This window comes from Carcharodon carcharias, chromosome 11 (genome assembly GCF_017639515.1).
Source record: "Carcharodon carcharias isolate sCarCar2 chromosome 11, sCarCar2.pri, whole genome shotgun sequence".
NCBI lineage: Eukaryota > Metazoa > Chordata > Chondrichthyes > Lamniformes > Lamnidae > Carcharodon > Carcharodon carcharias.
The window spans coordinates 63645503-63664368 of NC_054477.1; the positions used below are offsets into that span (position 1 = coordinate 63645503).

At 43.9% G+C, this 18866-nt stretch overlaps 1 protein-coding gene across 3 annotated transcripts in view; it reads right to left on the reverse strand.

The window, feature by feature from the left end:
• Nucleotides 1-18866, reverse strand: part of LOC121284000 (glutamate receptor 4) — a 304238-nt gene that overhangs the window by 206702 nt on the left and 78670 nt on the right. For 2 of the 3 annotated variants that reach the window (XM_041198891.1, XM_041198890.1), the window contains exons 5-6: nucleotides 11665-11718; nucleotides 10013-10162 (exon numbers count right to left, since the gene is read on the reverse strand). In XM_041198891.1, coding sequence (XP_041054825.1) covers nucleotides 10013-10162; nucleotides 11665-11718 — 204 coding nt within the window. Of the gene's footprint in view, nucleotides 1-10000; nucleotides 10163-11664; nucleotides 11719-18866 lie in introns of all 3 variants that reach the window. The other variant, XM_041198892.1, reaches the window with a different exon arrangement.

Genomic DNA, 18866 nt, shown 5'->3' on the forward strand with positions numbered 1-18866 from the left:
GCCTCCCCATCTGCAATACTATAGGAAGTGGACTAGTATAGAAAATATATTAAGTTACATTATAACAGACATGTCGTTATTTATAGCAATTAAACTTGTCTCTATTTATCAATTAAAATTAAAAGCCTGACATAATTTTCAACTTGCATCTGGGTTTAACAAAACTCTATCTTAGCTAATAGCTTGTACACTGTCCCTTTTATTTCATTAAGTTAGATGCCAAAATCTATAGTAACTTTACTTTTGTCGTCTTTATGCCACAGGTAATTGGGTAAACTGGAGTGTTAGCATTTTCCTTATCACAAAATCTCTACCTAATAGCCCAAATTTACAGAATAAAATAATTATTTTAGGATAAAGATTTGGATTGAATAATAGTTAGCAATTTGGAAAAACTCTTCATATTGTGCCCTTGATTCTCCTCTGACTGTTGCGTTGTCAGAGGTGCCACCTTTCAGATGAGATGTTAAACCAAGGCTTTGTTAACTGCTTAGGTGGGTGTAGAGGATCCTATGGAATATTCAGATAAGGTCAGAGAGTCCTCCTAATGCCCTGGACAACAAGCAGTACAACTGAAAAACCGGTTATCTGATCATTCATTCACTTGTTGTTATGTCATCTTCCTGTATGAAAATTGGCTACTGCATTTGCCTACATTATTCCACTAATGAACTTAACAGTAGCTTATTGGCTGTAAAGCATTTTAAGATGACCTGAGAATGTGATATGTTGTTATATAAATGCAAGTTTTTGTTCTCTTTTATTAATTTGGATTTAATTATAATTGTTTATAGATGATTAAGAATATGAAGTTGGCTGAATGACAGGAAACCAAAGTACTGGTGAACTTTTTGGACAGAAGGAAGATATATCATGGAGTTTCCCAAGGGTTGCTCACAGCACAGCTCTTCTCTATCTATATTAGTAACCTTGACTTGGGTAAACAGGGAACAATTTTTAAATTTGCTGCTAACACAAAACTGGAAAGTGTTGTGAACTGTGAGGAGGATAATGATAAACTTCAAGAGGACATAAACAGACTGGTGGAATGGGCGGACGTCTGTCAGATAAAATTTAATGCAGAGAAGTGTGAAGTGGTACATTTTCATAAGAGGAATGAGGAGAGGAAATAGAAAATAAAGGGTACAATTCTAAAGTGGGTGCAGAAGCAGAGGGACTGGGGGCATTTGTGCTCAAATCAATGAAAATAATAGGGCAGGTTGAGAAAGTTGCTATTCAGGCATATGGGATCCTGGGTTTTATAAATAGAGGCTTAGAATATAAAAGCAACAAGTTATGATGAACCTTTATGAAATATTGACTTGGTTTCAACTGGAGTGTTCTGTCCACTCTGAGCACCACATTTTAGGAAGGATGTTAAGACATTAGAGAGGGTGCAGAAAAATTTTACAAGAATGGTTCCAGGGATGAGGGATTTCAGTTCCATGGATAGATTGGAGAAGCTGGGGTTATTCACCTTAAAGAAGGTTGAGAGGGGGTATGACAGAGGTATTCAAAATCATGAGGGATCTGGACAGAATAGATAGAGACAAACTGGTCCTATTGGTGAAAGGATCGAGAGCCAGAGGGTACAGATTTAATGTGAATGGTAAAAGAACCAAAGGTGACATGAAGAAAATCTTATTTTACACAGGTCTGAATTTTCAGATTGGCGGGCAGGCGGGCACGATCGGCGGACTTGGGATTGGCCGGGAAATGGACCATCGATTGCCATCAGCCCCCAGCAGCAATTTCACGCTGGCTGGCCAATTAACAGCTGGAAAGCTCAGCACTGCCGGGGTGGGGTAGGAAGAGGGTAGGCGATGATGTCATGTGGGCGTGGGCCAGTGCTGACAGAAAGGAGCTGAAGACCGGAAACAGCAAAAATAAAGGTTTTAAAAGCTGAAAAAAAGTGTCCATGCATCATAATAGGTTACCTGAAAATTAAACCGATGAAAATGCTGTCCACAGAAATTTATTTATATTTCACTTCATCATGGAAATCTCATCCCGCCCGTGGATGAGATTTGATGAAAAGTGCAAAGTGTCTGGCCGATTCGCCCATCTGCCAACTGTAATGTTAGATGGGCTACGTAAAATGACAGACAATTGAGCCATTAATGAGCTTAATTAATTGTCGGCGGGCGCACTTCTTTTGCATGTGCCCGCTGACTGAAATATCACACGATGCCCGATGTCATCTCGCGTAATTTCACGCCCAATCAGGTCAGGCGCCTGCCCGATGAGCGTAAAATTCAGCCCACAGTGTGTGGCAAGGATTTGGAAAGCACTGCCTGAGAGTGTGGTGGGGGCAGATTCGATTGTGGCTTTCAAAAGGGAATTGGATCATTATCCGAAGAGGAAATATTTGCAGGGCAATGGGGAAAGGGCAGGGGAAGTGGGACTAGCTGAGTTGCTCTTGCAGAGAGTGAGCATGAACATGAAGAACTGAATGGCTTCTTTCTTGCTTTAAGCATTCTATGATTCAACAATTTTCAATAAATTGTACCCAGCAGAATCAGAATCGCAGAATCTATTTTTACTAATAGAGCAGTTGAACTACATTCTCACTTTCTGCTACACAGAGTTGCGATTGATAAAAACTAACAAAGTTGACTGGAAAGTGTTAGGTGCATCTGATCCGTCAGTAATTTAGTCTATTATCCCAATGCACTTTTTTTTCAGGCAGCAGACTTGTTCTTCACAAGCACAAATTGAATTTTCCCACAGAGCACAGCAACCACTGTGAATGATAAAACTTATTCTACCATCTTGTATTCATGGAAGCGGAATCCATCCTCGACATGAGATCATATTCTTCAAGTGAAAATGCAAGGCTCACTGTAGGCAGGAAGTTCTGCTTGCAGCAGATGACAGTCCATTGATTTCAAATGTAAGATGAGTTTGCTTTTTTGACCCGAGTTCTTTTGTTATTTGATACCCAAATCAATTTGTCAGGTCCTTACAGACAGAAAAGCCGCTCACCTCATCAGCCCAAGCTGGATTTTAAAGCAGGGCTTAGAGGGGTGAAATCTTATGGAGGAGACGGGAGTTTTGGCTTCCAGCTGGAGGGCCAATGTGAGCCCCATGTCGCCTCTTTTCAGGAAGGCCTGATACATCTTGTACCACTCAGGTTCTTGACAGGTCAGTGACAGGCCTTCCCCCAGCAGTAAGGGCTTGGGGGCAGAAGTCCCGCCCACCAAGAACTGCTGGCCATTTGGAGGCCAGCAGCTGTATTGAATGGCAGCACCACTGGAAGACGGTGGCTGCTGCTGGTATAACATCCAGCCGAGGCCTAGGATCACCGCTGGAAACCAGGCCAGTGGAGAAATATGGTTGGATGGGTGTCACGGAGTAGAGGTCACAGGGGAGAGGGAAGGAGAGGGGGAGGGCGGGAGGAGGGAGAGGGGGAGGGTGGCAGGGGAGAAGAGGGGAGGGGGGCCAGCAGCAAGAACAGGGAGGAAGCTCTTAGTGGTTACCCCCCCACCCTGTTATCGGGGTCTCTCGATTAGACACTGAGTGCTTTTAAATGAAGCACCCCTCACCCCGGGAGCACCCCAGGAATACTGCACAGGTTTGCTTGTCATGCTCCCCGCAGGGCGAGACACTGCCTGCCACTGGCTTAATACCACTGGTGAAAGGATGAAGTCCTTAAGTGGGCATAAATTGCCAATTAAGGGCCTCAATGGTATATGGCAGGAAGGCCATCCACGGCCCTTCCCATCACACACTTAATCAGGGTGGAAGCGGGAAGGTGGTGGGGTCCCCACCTGACACCCTTCCATCCGATTAAATGCCCCCGCCACTAAAGTTGCTATGGGAAGAGCATAAGATTCAGCCCAACATTTCACCAATCCACTGCAACCTCACTCTATCCTTGCAAGGGCTGTTTCAATGATAGGGCTTGGCATCACCATTTAGTTTATTTTTGTTTAAATAGAAAATAAAGTTGTTTTCTCTCACTATGTATCTTTGCCAAGTTGTATGTGTAGGGAATATTATCACTGTTCCTGGAGAAGTGCTTGTAAAGCATCCTTGTGCAGCATTACAACAAAATGCAAGAAATGACAGATAGGAATAGATCATCAATGCCATCATGTCAGTCCTTTCCACAGATCAAGTACAATCTGCTCCATTGTGAATTTAATCTCTTGAGAGTAAGTCCTATATTGAAAGTCCTGTGCTCCTTTTTCTACCATTGACTGTAACCTGTTTCTAACCAAAATTACCCACTAAAAAATACTGGTATTCAATCAACTTCACAAATGTTTTTGAAAAAAATGTTAAGCGAGAATAATAGTTCAATTACAGGAATGTCGCACCATAACACGGTCACTCAATGAGGACTGATAAAATATAAAGGCTATGAAATTTGGCTCTTCAGCACCTTTTTTTTCAGCTATGTGTGCTATTTTGCCTCCAAAATGGCATCCGCAGTGAAGGCACTGTTATGGCTGGGAACATCCGCCAGAAGTATGTAGAATAGGCAGACAGTGACATCAGTCAGTGTGTAAAGTTGATTTGACGGTAGTGCTGCCATTCTGGAGTTCAACACTCCAGCTAATGCCATTTCTTAACCTCACAAAGCTAAACATACATTCAGCAGCAGGAAGGACCCTCCTGTGGTTCAGGAAACTGAACAGAGGCAATGACCCTTAGCTGGAGTCCATATGCTTCCAGGGTGTTCAGGGAGCACTTCTACCTGAACCCCAGCAAGGAACAATGTGTCAGACATCTGCATTTCACTGGGAAGATCCTCACTGAAATCTGCCATCTGCTGCAACCACAGGTGGGCGAGGACAACATTGCCAGCGGCAGCGAAGGTGACTGTGGCCATGAATATATATGTGATTGGCTCCTTACAGGCTAGAACAGGTATTATTTGCAACATCTCCCAGTTTGTTGTCCACTGTTTCATAAGGGAGATCACTGAGACTCTGTATACAAAGAGAGCTGAATATATTTCATTCGCATTTGCCAGACAATTTTGCCATTTCTTCAAAGGATTCCAGGCTTCCCTATTGTAGGGTGCCATATGTCAACTCTGAGATGTACCATAACTGGAAGGGATTCCAGTCCCTCACCATCCAGCTTGTGTGTGATCATATCCAGCTTACCATGTAGGTCAATGCTGGGTATCCTGGCAGCATCATGATGCCTTCATTATGTGGCAGTTTGCTGTGCCAGCTGCATTTGAGCCACCACAGTAAACCAGAGTGTGAACATTAAAGCAATAAGGTCTCCCCTTTGATGACATGTTTCATTTTTTTGATGCACTTGGACAAGTGGGCATTATGCATATGAGAAAAGCTGCACTGCCACACAAGATGTGATAGAGCAAACCACTGGGGTGCTTAAACAATACTCCCACTGCCTGTACCACACCAGAGAAGTCCTGCAGCACTCAGCAGAATGCAAGTCAAAATTCGTGGTGGTTTGCTGCATGGTAACCAGCCTCACCATCATGAAGGAACAACACATGGTCCCAGCTATATGGCAACAGGATGAGGAGGAGAGGAGAATGAGGAGGATGAAGAGGAGGAGGAAACCAATGCAGCCCCTTTCTGACCAGGCTGACAATGATTGACTCATCCAACTGTGGTTCCAGTAAACATAACCCCAGTTCCCCTTTCACTAATAGTCCCACACCTCATCGTCCCTCTGTAATTGACCATCACAGTATCTGTTTGACCAGAAAATAACTAAATAAATAATAATGCTTTCATAAGTAAACATTCCAAGCAAAATGTATAAATCAAATCGTGCCATATTATATACAAACATCAGCTGCATTCATTTAGAATCTGTCTTCCATGTGCTTTTGCATGTCCTAGTGCACCTACGCAGAGTTTCATTGTGGCTGCAGCATGGCTGTTGGTGCTAACTTTCAGTGCCAGGAGAATGTAAGTGGTCTTGTAGGATTACCTCAAGCACCTCCAGGCCTAGAAGGCTTAACTTTGGGTTGCACCTTCTTGGCATTAGCAGCAGCAATAAGAGCTGGGTAACTAGCAGGCAACAGCCACTACTACTTCCCCAGGGAGAGCAGCAGCAAATCTACTAATCTGTTGGTGAACAGATTTCCGCATTTCTGGGATGCCAGACATGCCCTCTTGAACTCTTGTATCTGCAACTATGATGACAGCTGCCTGAACCTGTGTGGGAGCAATGTGAGCCTGTGTGGGGGCTGTGTGAGTCTGTGTGGGGGCTGTGTGAGCCTGTGTGGGGCTGTGTGAGTCTGTGTAGGGGCTGTGTGAGTCTGTGGGGGGGCTGTATGAGGCTGTGTGAGCCTGTGTGAGGCTGTGTGATCTTGTGTGAGGCTGTGTGAGTCTGTGTGGGGGATGTGTGAGTCTGTGTGGGGGCTGTGCGAGTCTGTGTGGGGCTGTGTGAGTCTGTGTGGGGGCTGTCTGAGCCTGTGTGGGGCTGTGTGAGTCTGTGTGGGGGCTGTGTGAGTCTGTGTGGGGGCTGTGTGAGTCTGTGTGGAGCTGTGTGAGTCTGTGTTGGGGCTGTGTGAGCCTGTGTGGGGGCTGTGTGAGTCTGTGTGGGGGCTGTGTGAGTCTGTGTGGGGGCTGTGTGAGTCTGTGTGGGGGCTGTGTGAGTCTGTGTGGAGCTGTGTGAGTCTGTGTGGGGGCTGTGTGAGCCTGTGTGGGGCTGTGTGAGTCTGTGTGGGGGCTGTGTGAGTCTGTGTGGGGGCTGTGTGAGTGTGTGTGGGGGCTGTGTGAGTCTGTGTGGGGCTGTGTGAGCCAGTGTGAGTCTGTGTGAGTCTGTGTGGGGGCTGTGTGGGGCTGTGTGAGTCTGTGTGGGGGCTGTGTGAGCCTGTGTGGCGGCTGTGTGAGTCTGTGTGGGGGCTGTGTGAGTCTGTGTGGGGGCTGTGTGAGTCTGTGTGAGTCTGTGTGGGGCTGTGTGAGTCTGTGTGAGTCTGTGTGGGGGCTGTGTGGGGCTCTGTGAGTCTGTGTGAGTCTGTGTGGGGGCTGTGTGAGTCTCTGTGAGTCTGTGTGAGTCTGTGTGGGGCTGTGTGAGTCTGTGTGAGTCTGTGTGGGGGCTGTGTGAGTCTCTGTGAGTCTGTGTGAGCCTGTGTGGGGCTGTGTGAGCCTGTGTGAGTCTGTGTGGGGGCTGTGTGAGTCTCTGTGAGTCTGTGTGAGCCTGTGTGGGGCTGTGTGAGTCTGTGTGAGTCTGTGTGGGGGCTGTGTGAGTCTCTGTGAGTCTGTGTGAGCCTGTGTGGGGCTGTGTGAGCCTGTGTGAGGCTGTGTGAGGCTGAGTGGTGGCTGTGTGAGGCTGTGTGAGTCTGTGTGAGCCTGTGTGAGGCTGTGTGAGCCTGTGTGAGGCTGTGTGAGGCTGAGTGGTGGCTGTGTGAGGCTGTGTGAGGCTGTGTGAGCCTGTGTGAGGCTGTGTGAGGCTGAGTGGTGGCTGTGTGAGGCTGTGTGCGCCTGTGTGGGGGCTGCCTGAACCTGTGTGAGGCTGTGTGAGGCTGAGTGGTGGCTGTGTGAGGCTGTGTGAGGCTGTGTGCGCCTGTGTGGGGGCTGCCTGAACCTGTGTGAGGCTGTCTGAGCCTATGTGAGGCTGTGTGGGGCCTGCCTGAGCCTGTGTGGGGGCTGTGTGAGCCTGCGTGGGGGCTGTGTGAGCCTGTGTGGGACCTGCCTGAGCCTGTGTGAGCCTGTGTGGGGCTGTGTGAGCCTGTGTGGGGGCTGCCTGAGCCTGTGTGAGACTGTGTGAGCCTGTGTAAGGCTCTGTGGAGCTTGCCTGAGCCTGTGTGAGTCTGTGTGGGGCCTGCCTGAGCCTGTGTGAGACTGTGAGAGTCTGTATGAGGTTGTGTGGGGCCTGCCTGAGTCTGTGTGAGACTATGTGAGTCTGTGTGAGGCTGTGTGGGGCCTGCCTGAGCCTGTGTGAGACTGTGTGGGGCCTGCCTGAGCCTATGTGAGACTGTATGAGTCTGTGCGAGGCTGTGTGAGGCTGTGTGGGGCCTGCCTGAGCCTGTGTGAGGCTGTGTGGGACCTGCCTGAGCCTGTGTAAGACTGTGTGAGTCTGTGTGAGGCTGTGTGAGGCTGTGTGGGGCCTGCCTGAGCTTGTGTGAGACTGTGTGAGGCTGTGTGAGGCTGTGTGGGGCCTGCCTGAGCTTGTGTGAGACTGTGTGAGTCTGTGTGAGGCTGTGTGGGAGCTGCCAGATCCTGTGTGGGGGCTGCCTGAGCTTGTGTGGGGAATGTGTGAGCCTGTGTGGGACCTGCCTGATCCTGTGTGAGCTGGCTGAGTTTACATGGGAGCTGTTTGAGCTCACATGACTTCAGTCTGAGCTTCCATTTTGTGGATTTTGCTGCAATGGAAGCTGAGATATCGGCCATTGGACACTGCATCACAATTTGGCCCATGAGTGTGCTCATGAAGTTGGCCACCACTTCCATGCTGGAAAGGATGGGCTCCAGGCTCTAAGCAAAGACCTGTGCCAAGTTTACATTACTCCTTGACATTGCAAGCTTTCAGGAAGGCCTGCCAATGCACTAAAGTGAAAAGAGAAAGGCTGAAGGGCAGAGTTGTGGTGAGTGGCTAGGGTGAGGGGAGTGGGGGCTGGGGAGCAAGAGGTGCATGCTTACACCAGCTTCATCTTGTAAATCAGAAGTTATTGTGGAATGAGGGGGACGTCGGATATGAGAAGGAGGATTAGGTATGAGGATACCATCATCCTCGATGCTTTCAGCCATACCACTGACCACGCATCAGTCATGACTGCTCAATTGATAGCCACCATTGGGGTAAGGATCTCCAGCCATGCTTGTCCTCCTTCAGTTAGGTGCTGTTCCCTCCATCTGTGCTTGTCCTGCAAGAGAGAGGAAAGTTTGTCAGTGAGTGTGATGCAATGTGTTTCGATGATGTGGTTATCGTATTGAATAGCTGGTGGTTTGTGCGATCTGTGAGATGTGTGGGTGAGGCTTGCAGCAGTGTTCAGTATGCAAAGGTGAGGTGGAGCTGTGAATGTTAGGTATGAGTTGTGATTGGTTGAGATTGCTAGTAGGTGAGTGACAGGACTGTGGTGTATTGAGCAGTGTGTGAGGCTAGAGGTGCATTTGTAGGGCATTGTAGGTGCGTTCACTGATTTTGACTGCTTTTGTTTTACTGTATCGAGGTCCTCGGGGCTGGCCATGGTCAACTGGTGCCAATGCCTTTACAAGTTTGTCTGGAGGCCCTCTTGGCTCTTGTGGATGGATGACATCTCTCCACCTCTCCATTTACTTCACCAAGACCTCCAGAGCAGCACTGGAAAGTCTAGGAGCCTGCTCCCTGACAAATCATGCTAATCTTCTGTCTTTCCCATGTCAGAATCATTTGCAGAATAACTTCCAGTACCTGCTTCAGACACAATGCGCCTCCTCTTTAAGGGGTGCAGGCTTGCATTAGGTAATGCAAGCTACGGCTTTAATAGGTGTTGTCCTCTCATGATTTTGCCTCCAGCTCAGACATGCAGCCAGTCAACAGCACACTGAATGTTTGCTGTGCACTGTAATCATTTCAATTAGCAGGCAACAGAAGTTTTGTGCCACCTGCATTGAAAGCAACGGGCATGAAGGAATTCTGCTTCCTGTGCCCATTTTAATGTCCAGTCCAATTCTGAAATCAAATTGACTGATCAAGAAGGAAACTTTAAACTTTCTTCACTGTAATAGACTCATAGGCTTTTGAAAGTACAGTATTGGGAGCAGTTACAATGTTTTACACTTCTCATCTATTTTAACCTTTTTTTCAACTGAAGTGGCTGAAAATCAAAAGTGTGCTGAACAATTTAAGAAATCATTACTGCCCAGAAATGACTGTTGCCAATAATCGTGGACAAATATTTAATTCATGCCTAAGACCTTCCTCTGTTCTGTTTTGGTGAACTTTAATCCATTTAAAACAAATCGGATAATACATGCTCGCGCATGATAATATGAAGTTGTTAGATATTAATGCAATGTTATTTCCAGGCTATAAGTGAGCACACTCACTGCTGTTTTATAAAATGTCATAACTGTACCTTCAATTGAACATTGTCTGTTCCAGGAAACTCTCTCTGATCCAGCTTCTTCCAGCGTTGCATGAATTTAGTAACAACGGGTCTGTTGTAATCCACTATTTGAAATCCTGTTACATTCGCTCCCCCGTGCATAAATCTATCCAGTGGTATATCCTTGAATCCCTGCAATCATATTAGGAATCACCATCCAGTTATGGTCTGATTATGACTAGTACCCCATTAGTCTATGAATATTTCAATACAATGTTTCTATCATTCACTTGGTCATGCTGGGCTAATCAAATTCTGATCATAAACTCCATTCCGATCTGTCTCTGTATTGGCAATTGTAGTGTTGAAGTTCTCAACTCTTTTGAAGGCCTGCAATGTTGATTCTTTTCTACCATACAATGCAAGAACTTCCAAATGTTTACAATTTTCCAAAACAACTCTCACAGCCTTTTAGTCTAACCCTGTCATCAACTGCATGTACACTTACAGTAGGGATTCGCTGGTTAACAATTGGGAATGGGAACTCTGGACCATTTGTCTTCCATGAGTGCAATTATAGGCACCCATTTCCACCCTGGCTGAAATCAGCTACATCAGTACAAAGTCAAGGATTGAATCTAAAATTCTACTGGTCTGTATGGTTCAAGTAATCACTGTGTAAAGCTACTCAGCAATCAGGGAAATATTTAATTCAAACATGTAAATAAAGTAATAGAACTATACATGTTTCAGCATAGATGGAGGTCACTTGACCCATTGTGTCTGTGCTTATTCTTGGCTAGAGCAATTCAAAACTAATCCCATTGCCCTACTGTCTCTCCATAAACTTAACTTTTCCTCTTTAAATATTTAACAAATGTTCCCTTAGAAGATGCAATATTCTCTGTTCAAACATTATCTGAGGCAACAAACTTCATATTCCACAACCTCCGTGTAAGTAAATTTCTCCTAACCTCTCTCATCACTCTTAGTGGCAAGATGAAGTTGGTAAATCCTTATCACCAACTTCCCAACAAAAGGAAACAGTATTTCCATTTTAACTCTATTAAATTTCATCTTCGCTCTCTCTGTTCCAAATGAAATTGTCTTGAGTATCTTAAGTTGCTTCTCTAACTATAGTTTCCCATCCTGGTGTCATCATGGTGAATGGCATTCTCTTTGCTTTTAATTTCCTTTCTAAAATGAAGTGCCTAAAACTATACAGAATGTTGTAAATGTGGCCTAATTAATGTTAACAACAAATTTGTTGTCTCTTCATTATTCTTCTCCCCATGTCCTATTTAAAAATAAAAAATGTTGACATATTTATGGCTTTTTCTAGCTGCACTCATACTCTCAAGGAATTTTTTATTTGAACCATTAAATCTCTTTGTTCATCTACACCCTTCTGTGTTTTCCACTAAATATATCTTTCTTTCTTTGTTTTGCCTGGCAATGTCTATTACCTCACACTTATTCACTTTAAATTGCACAATAAATAGGTCATTCATGTCAAAGTCATGTCATTAACTCTATAGAATCCTCCCTCCATTCACTTCAGTAATGAATAAACTGTAGTCCATTCTCCAACCCACAATAGAGGGAAATCCGAAAGCAAGTTTTAGGAAAGTAACCAGTAAACTTAATCAGATGATGCTGCTATTGAAGAGTAGAAATAACAATCAAGTGCTCACCAAGTTGGCTAGGACATAATGGTAGCCTCTGACATGTTTTCCAACACTTACAATCTGAGCAAAAAGAAAGAGAACAAAAAATGTCACAACATTATTTATCAACATGAAGAAACACAGTGCAATGTACCTTTTCTTAATTGTTAATATAAGTTTATGGCTTAACTAGAAAGTTTAATTTCAATAAGATTGTTATAAGGAAAGGAAGTTTGGTTCCAAAACTCCAGGATTGCTGAAACTTGAAAAATTCATATTGATACTTCAACTATGGGGTTGGGGGCTGGTGGTGGTGGTGCAGAATGTTGTTGGCTTTCTGCTCCCTTAGCCCGACATTTGATATCATGATCTAGGTTGGAAGGTGCAGGTGACTCTTCTTTTTCCCTCTACAACCCAGCAGCAGGTGGGGTCCATACCAGAGGGTGTTCTTGATCTACCCCAGGAATTAGACTCAGTTCAAGCCTCTTAAGTCCAGTAGTTCTCATCCACCATGAGCAGGAATGAGCTTTCTGAGGGCCCAAGACATATTAATGAGCTGAAGTAACCAACTCCAGAGGAGATGCTTTGCCTTAGAACACAGTGTCTGTTTTTCTTGCAGGGAATTATCAAAAATATTATTCCTCTCTTCAACCCGATGGGGGCCTCAAGCCTCAAGCTCTCCCCATCAGGGAGAGACCTTGGCACAAGGGCCTCTATTGCTCCGCTAAATGAGCGGGCCACCTCCTAGACTGTTAACCGGCACATTTCTGGCCTTGAGTGATATTTCTAAAGAATGTTTATTTTATTCTTATACTTTTCATCTGCTGTTTTTTTCCGGTAAGGTTTGTGAGACCCAACTTTATCCTTTGGGCCTCTCCTCTTTGTAGAATGATACATACCATTTTATTAATATTATGACAATTTGGTATTCCATTAATGCCATATCAGTTGGATTAATTGCAGATCTTCCAAATGCCATTCATCTCTCATTTCTGTTAAAAAACATGACCTATTTTGACATTGGTAATTTTTGAAAAGGCCTCATATGTTTCAATGGATTTGCAATCTGTATCACTCTTGCTGATTACAAATGTCACTCCTACTATTTTGCAACGTTGATGGCTTTGTTAATTATATTCTGCTATAATTTTATAGTTATATTGATCTCATCTTTGCCACTGCATCTATGAATATTCCACTGCTAGTTTATGCGCTTGGCTTGTGGGGGGAAGGGAGAGAGAAATACAGACGCTGATACTGCAGTATAGCTTGGTTAGGCTCAGCTGTTCTTCTCTAGTTATCTTCTGATGCATGTGAAACATAGCCAGTAGGGGAAATTTGAGTTTTAAAAAAAGGAAATATGAATTATTTGTGATAATACTTCACATAAAAAACAATGACTGTTTCTTTTGAAGAAGCTGTGCAGGTTAATACATTCATCATACAAGTACAAGAATGATTATTTTGATAATTTTTGACCCTCTGGACACAGACAATTTTTTTTCACAAATGAATAGATCTGAAGGACGATGGGTAGTGACGCCTGATTCAACTGGAATCTGCTGCTTTTTTCCAGCTGGAAATAGGGGAATGTACAATTTAAAAATGATTAGGAAAGCAATTTGGATTTTTTTGTCCTTATTAAACTTGTGAGGAAAACACAAGTGAAAATCAAATGATGTGGACTGGATAATCAGAATGCATATTGAGAACGATATTGCCCCAACAATAATGTGATGTAATGTGTAAACCAGCGAACCAACAGCACAATATGTGAGTAATGAACATCTTGGGATCAAAATTCTGGAAACCTCACTCCGTGTCAGAGGTGCAGCAGGTCAGGACTTTCATCCACATATTTTGCCTCACTTATGTCCCATTCTAAATTATAGGGAAGAGCCATTTGAATGATAGAGGAAGAACCTGTGCCAGTACGCCAATGCTAATGAAGTGTCTTGTTCCACGAAGCCAGTGGGATTTGAGAGCAACACCTTGCAGATCCATTGGGAGGGGGTAGGGTTGTAGGCTGGTCTGGTATAACTGCTGACCTGCAATATTTTGTCTCATTCTGAACCCCTCATTGTACCACTTGCCAAACACAACTGATGTCTCTTGAATTGCTGGCCATTTTGTTATTCAGGGCACCTACATGACAAGTTGTCCCACTTCATGCAGATGTATTTGTTGCTGGCTGCACATTGGGCAAAGTTAGTAGAATTTCTGGGAGAACCTCCAACCCTGCCTCCAGTGTAACATTATGATAGATAAGAGGGCACATGAATGAAATGCCCATCTTCCCTCTGTTGGAGTTTATCAATTGGGCCAGAAAAGGGTGGGAAACAAAAGCAATATGATCCGGCTCAACCAAGGCTGCATTAATTCCATGCTAAAAATAGCAGCTAGTTTTAACCTAACTCACCCAGTGCAAACTGACAAGATCAGGTCTACTTTCTGATTTATAATCAACAGCCTGAAAGGAATGTAATATAGAGTGGGGTGTAAAACGGTGGTCATTCTGATCCCATTCATTCCCTGCTGGATAAGGTAGGTTAAAATTATCCTCAGGATGTGGAATTTCTCATGGTGTGGAATTTCGAGGGTTGCATATTTAATTTGTGCACTTGAAAAACAAAGGCCTGGATTTTCATTGAGTCAAGATGACTTGGATGCCCTTTAAAAAATGGCAGGCGGGCCCTGATTGCAGGATTCCTGACCCCATTCCCAGGCTGCCTGATCTTTAGGAATGCCTTTAAAGGGCGCGGGCTGGTTCCTCTCAAAAACCTGCATCCGGCACTCCTGACCTGGCCAGGTCCATTATGGAAGTAGACATGTCCTAGTCCTCCGCAATTTTCATAGAGTCTGGCCAGGTTTTTAAGGAGTTGTGGTTCATGGCCCTTCAGAGGAGTTATGGACCCTAGTCTGCATGATTGGATCCTTTAAAAGGTCATTTCAAAGGGTCCTCCTCATGCACCCCATGCTAAGCTCTGACTTTCCACCCACCCCCATAGGGACCTTCACACTCCCTATGCCAAGCAATGGCACTTCCATGCCCATTGACCACTGTACACTGTTGAGAAGCAATGAACTCTGTAGTGACAGTAGGATGTGTTAAAAAATGCTTTGAATAAAGTAATTCATTTGTAACTTTCTCCTTTGCTGAAGAAAGTCATTTTACTACAAGCGAATAAAACCGTTAATGATTGAGCATCTTTAAAATATCAATAATAAAACCACAAACTCTTGAAACCACTTAATAACACTCTGAAAATGACAGTGGTGATCAGAGAGCCTGAGCTGTCAATCAGACAATGTCTTCTTTGGGGCTCAGGTGTTTGTCTGGGATCTCAGCCAAGGATACATAATGAGGTTTGGTTGAGAGCCCAGACATCCATTAAGCTTGAAACAGCTGTGCCCCAGAGAAAACATTAATTAACAGCTCAGGATCTCTCATCTCTGCTGTCAATTTCACAAAGTTTGTTCACAACACATTAAGTGGTTTCAAGGGTTTGTGGTTTTTGTTATTGATACTTTAAAGACTCTCAATGATTGACACTTATAGTAGCTTGTAGTGAAATGACTTATTTTTCAACATGGGAGAAAGTTATGAATTAATAACTTTTTTTCAAAGTTTTTTTTGCACATCCTATTGTCACTACAGTGTTCATTGGTTCTAGGCAGTGCTTAGTGGGTCAATGGACATGGAAATGCATAGCTTGGCATAGGGGTTATGAGGGGCATGGGGGCGTGTGGAAGGGCAGAGTTTGGCATAGGAGGCATGAGGGGCTATACAAGACTGGTGGCTGGCATGAGATGGCATGGATAGGGCTTGGAGAGTGTTTGGAGGGTGAGGGAGTTGGAGGGGTGAGGGCTGGAGGATCTTTGTGTTTTTATTTTAACTGGGACAAACCCTGACAACACCAAGGTGAGCCTTTTAAATAGTCCCTGCCTGCACCCAAATTCCCCTGTGATGGCCTCCAAACCTTTTCCTGGGTTGGCTGGCCTGACTCCAACCTACACCTGCCCCCCGGCAATGAAGTTTGCCTTCGCATTCACTTTCTTCCGAGGCAGTCAGGCCGAGCCAGGAACTGTCCCAACTCCCGCTACCCACCTCGAGGTTGAAAATGGCCAAAATTCAAAAATAAGACATCCACTTTGTCCGTTAGTTGCATTTATTTTACAGTTCTTTATTTGCTGTAATCACATCATGAATCAAAGGATGCTGCAATAACACAGCTTCGGGTCAGGATTCAGTTCCAATGTAGCAGTAAATGGACAAACTGACAAGAATAATTAAAAGAAAGAAAGAATTACATCTATAAAGTATCCTTTATGACCTCAGTACACTCCTATCGTGTTTTATAGTCAATGTAGTAGTTTTGAAATGTGATCACTGATGTCAATGTGGGAAACACAGCAGCCACTTTGTGCCCAAGAAGCTCCCACAAACTGCAATTTAATAAATAACCAGATTAAGTGCTGCTTGAGAGATAAATGTTCACCAGGATGCTAGGGGGAGTTAGCTGCTCTTCTTTGAACAGTGCCTCTAGATCTTTTACATCCATCTGAAAGGGTAGACGGGGCCTTGTTTTAACACTTCATCCAAAAGGTATCAACTCTGAAGTATCAATCTGGATTTTGTTTTCAAGTCTCTGGGCTAGGACTTGAACCCACAACCTTTTGGCTGAGAGAAGAATTCCACCATTGAGCCACAGCTGATATGATATTAAGAAGAACAGAAAGGAAAATCATGTGAAATGCATTATAGGCATCTGGTTGGATAACACAAATTTATACACAGTTCAAAGTTCCAGCAATGTTATTAAGTTCACCACTGAGTACATGGGGCAGAATTAGTCTTTCCTTATTGATAGAATGATACATGTAAGCGAGTGAAATAGATTGCAAGAATTCCTGAGTTTCACTGGCTGTGCCTAGTGAAGGGAATTGGTTAGTGAGTGTTGGTAGTTGGTGCGGGGGGGTGGGTGGGGGGGGGGCGGGGGGGGGGGGGGAATTGGGAGGATTTTCAATATCTTCACTTCCTGTAATTTTACTTCAACCTGAATATAAAAATGGGACAAAGATAGTAAAAGTCAAAGGCCTTGAATTGCTTCCACAGTTACGCAGGAGGCCAGGAGGACCTCCACAAGACCAGAAACCAAATGACTTAACTATTGCATGAGCCTAATAGGAAAAGGCTTCATGGGGCCAATAGAAGATAGAAATCAAATGTAAAACTGGAAGAGCATGACAGGAAGAGAACCAACAAAATCAGAAAACTTAATACTTACTGAAAGTACTAAAGATATTAGTCAGTAAATGAGCCAACTCTAAGTCTTATTGTTATGGTCAGTGCCTTGTGTAGTAAATATAAATTTGGCTGAAAGCATATTCTTGGCTATAAATCACTCTCAATATTTTAATTATTATTTAACTTGTTTCTGCTTTATGGCATCCTTTACTTTTCCTAAAGAGGGGTTATTGTTGGTGAAATTGTTCTACGTCAATAGTATAGAATGGCTTCCTCGTGAATCGACAACCCATATTACACTACCCGTATGTTCTTTTCCAATGGAAATTAAAGTGGGTGGAAATAGAAATTAGAAGAATGTTAAATGGGCTGCTTATTCATTATCACCTGTTCTATACTATCAGGCAAAGACAAAATCTATGCTATGTCAAGCAAAGTAAAACTATATACTGGGCTTGGTTAAACTTCGAAATAAAGTTCTCAACATGAGGGATCTAATCAGTGCTGACAGGCACATGAACACACATCTGTGTCCGATTTCCAGGATGTCTATTCTCAAAAGGGACAATGAATCCAGTGAGAGGAAGCCTCTTATCAACATTGGCAATACAGCCTAATCCTCTGAATGATATCATCGTTTTTTGTGCATCTCAATTTAATTCCTTTAACCATTGCAGTGGCAAACAAGCTATTAGTTGCACACAATTGGAAAGCATGCCTGGTTGTGCAGTAAGGTCCTGGAATACGCAGAATTAAAATGCATCCCATGATCGGCAGATGCTCATTCAGCTTTAATGAATTCACAATAAACAGAAAATGTTTTCATTTAGCAGAATTTGCTATCGCATTGGCGAGCTTTATGTTTGGAATTGCTCCAAAAGACGAAGAGCTGATTTAGTTGCTCTCTGTCGTATTTTTATCCGTTTAGCAATTTGCTCACAAGCATCCAAAATCCAGTTTGTCATAGCATAAAAAAAAATTCCTGTTGGATTCTGCATTGGTGGTTCTTTAGTTTATGGTAACATTAGTACATGTTTCCCTTTCTTATCTCATATTTAAGTTCCTTTTTCTGAATGAGTTGCATACACTTTCTATCCCCAAATGCAGAATAGTCAACTTTCTGTTGTTTATACTGATTTTCCAAGGCATAAAAATAATTGATCTGCATGGTTTCATCAGCCTGGCTGGTGTTGAATGGGTCCAATGTCCCCTAAATGCTTTAAAGCTAATCAGTTCAAGTTAGCCCATGTCCAAAACATTTTAGTGAGGGTGGGGGCGGGGGTGGAATTTCAGAGAACAGGCAGATTGTGTAACAGTAGGTGGGATGGTAGGAGGGTGACCAGCCTGCTCCAAGGAGGCAGGTTGCCACTTTAAATATTATAATGAGGATGCAAGCCTCATTGTTATTCCCCATTTGAAATTTACAGCCGTGTTTTCCGTGTCTTGGCCAATCTGACAGTTAAACCCAGGTGAGCTGCTGGATCCAGGATGAGAGCTAATCAGGTTTCTGTCCCTGCCACAGTACTGAAAAAGCTCTTATCAGAGTCACAAGTGACACCCTATGTGACTGCGACAAAGGTAACCTTTCCCTTATCGTCCTTCTCGACTTGCCTGCAGCCTTTGACCACAGTTGACCACATCATCATCCTCCTCTAAGACTTCTCCACTCCCGTTCAGCTGGGTGGGACTGTTCTTACTTTGTTCCATACTTATCTATCTAATCAGAGCCAGAGAATCATTTCCAATGGCTTATCTTCCTGCTCCCGCATTGTCACCTCCAGTTTCCTACAAGGATCTATCCTTGGCCACCTCTTATTTCTCAATATATTCTACGCTTTGGTGACATCATTTAAAGGCACAGCATTTTCATATGTATGCTGTATACATCACCGCCTCTCTCAACTGCTCCACTATTGCTAAATTATTAGCCTGCTTATCCGATATCCATTAATGGATGAACAGAAATTTCCTCCAATTAAAT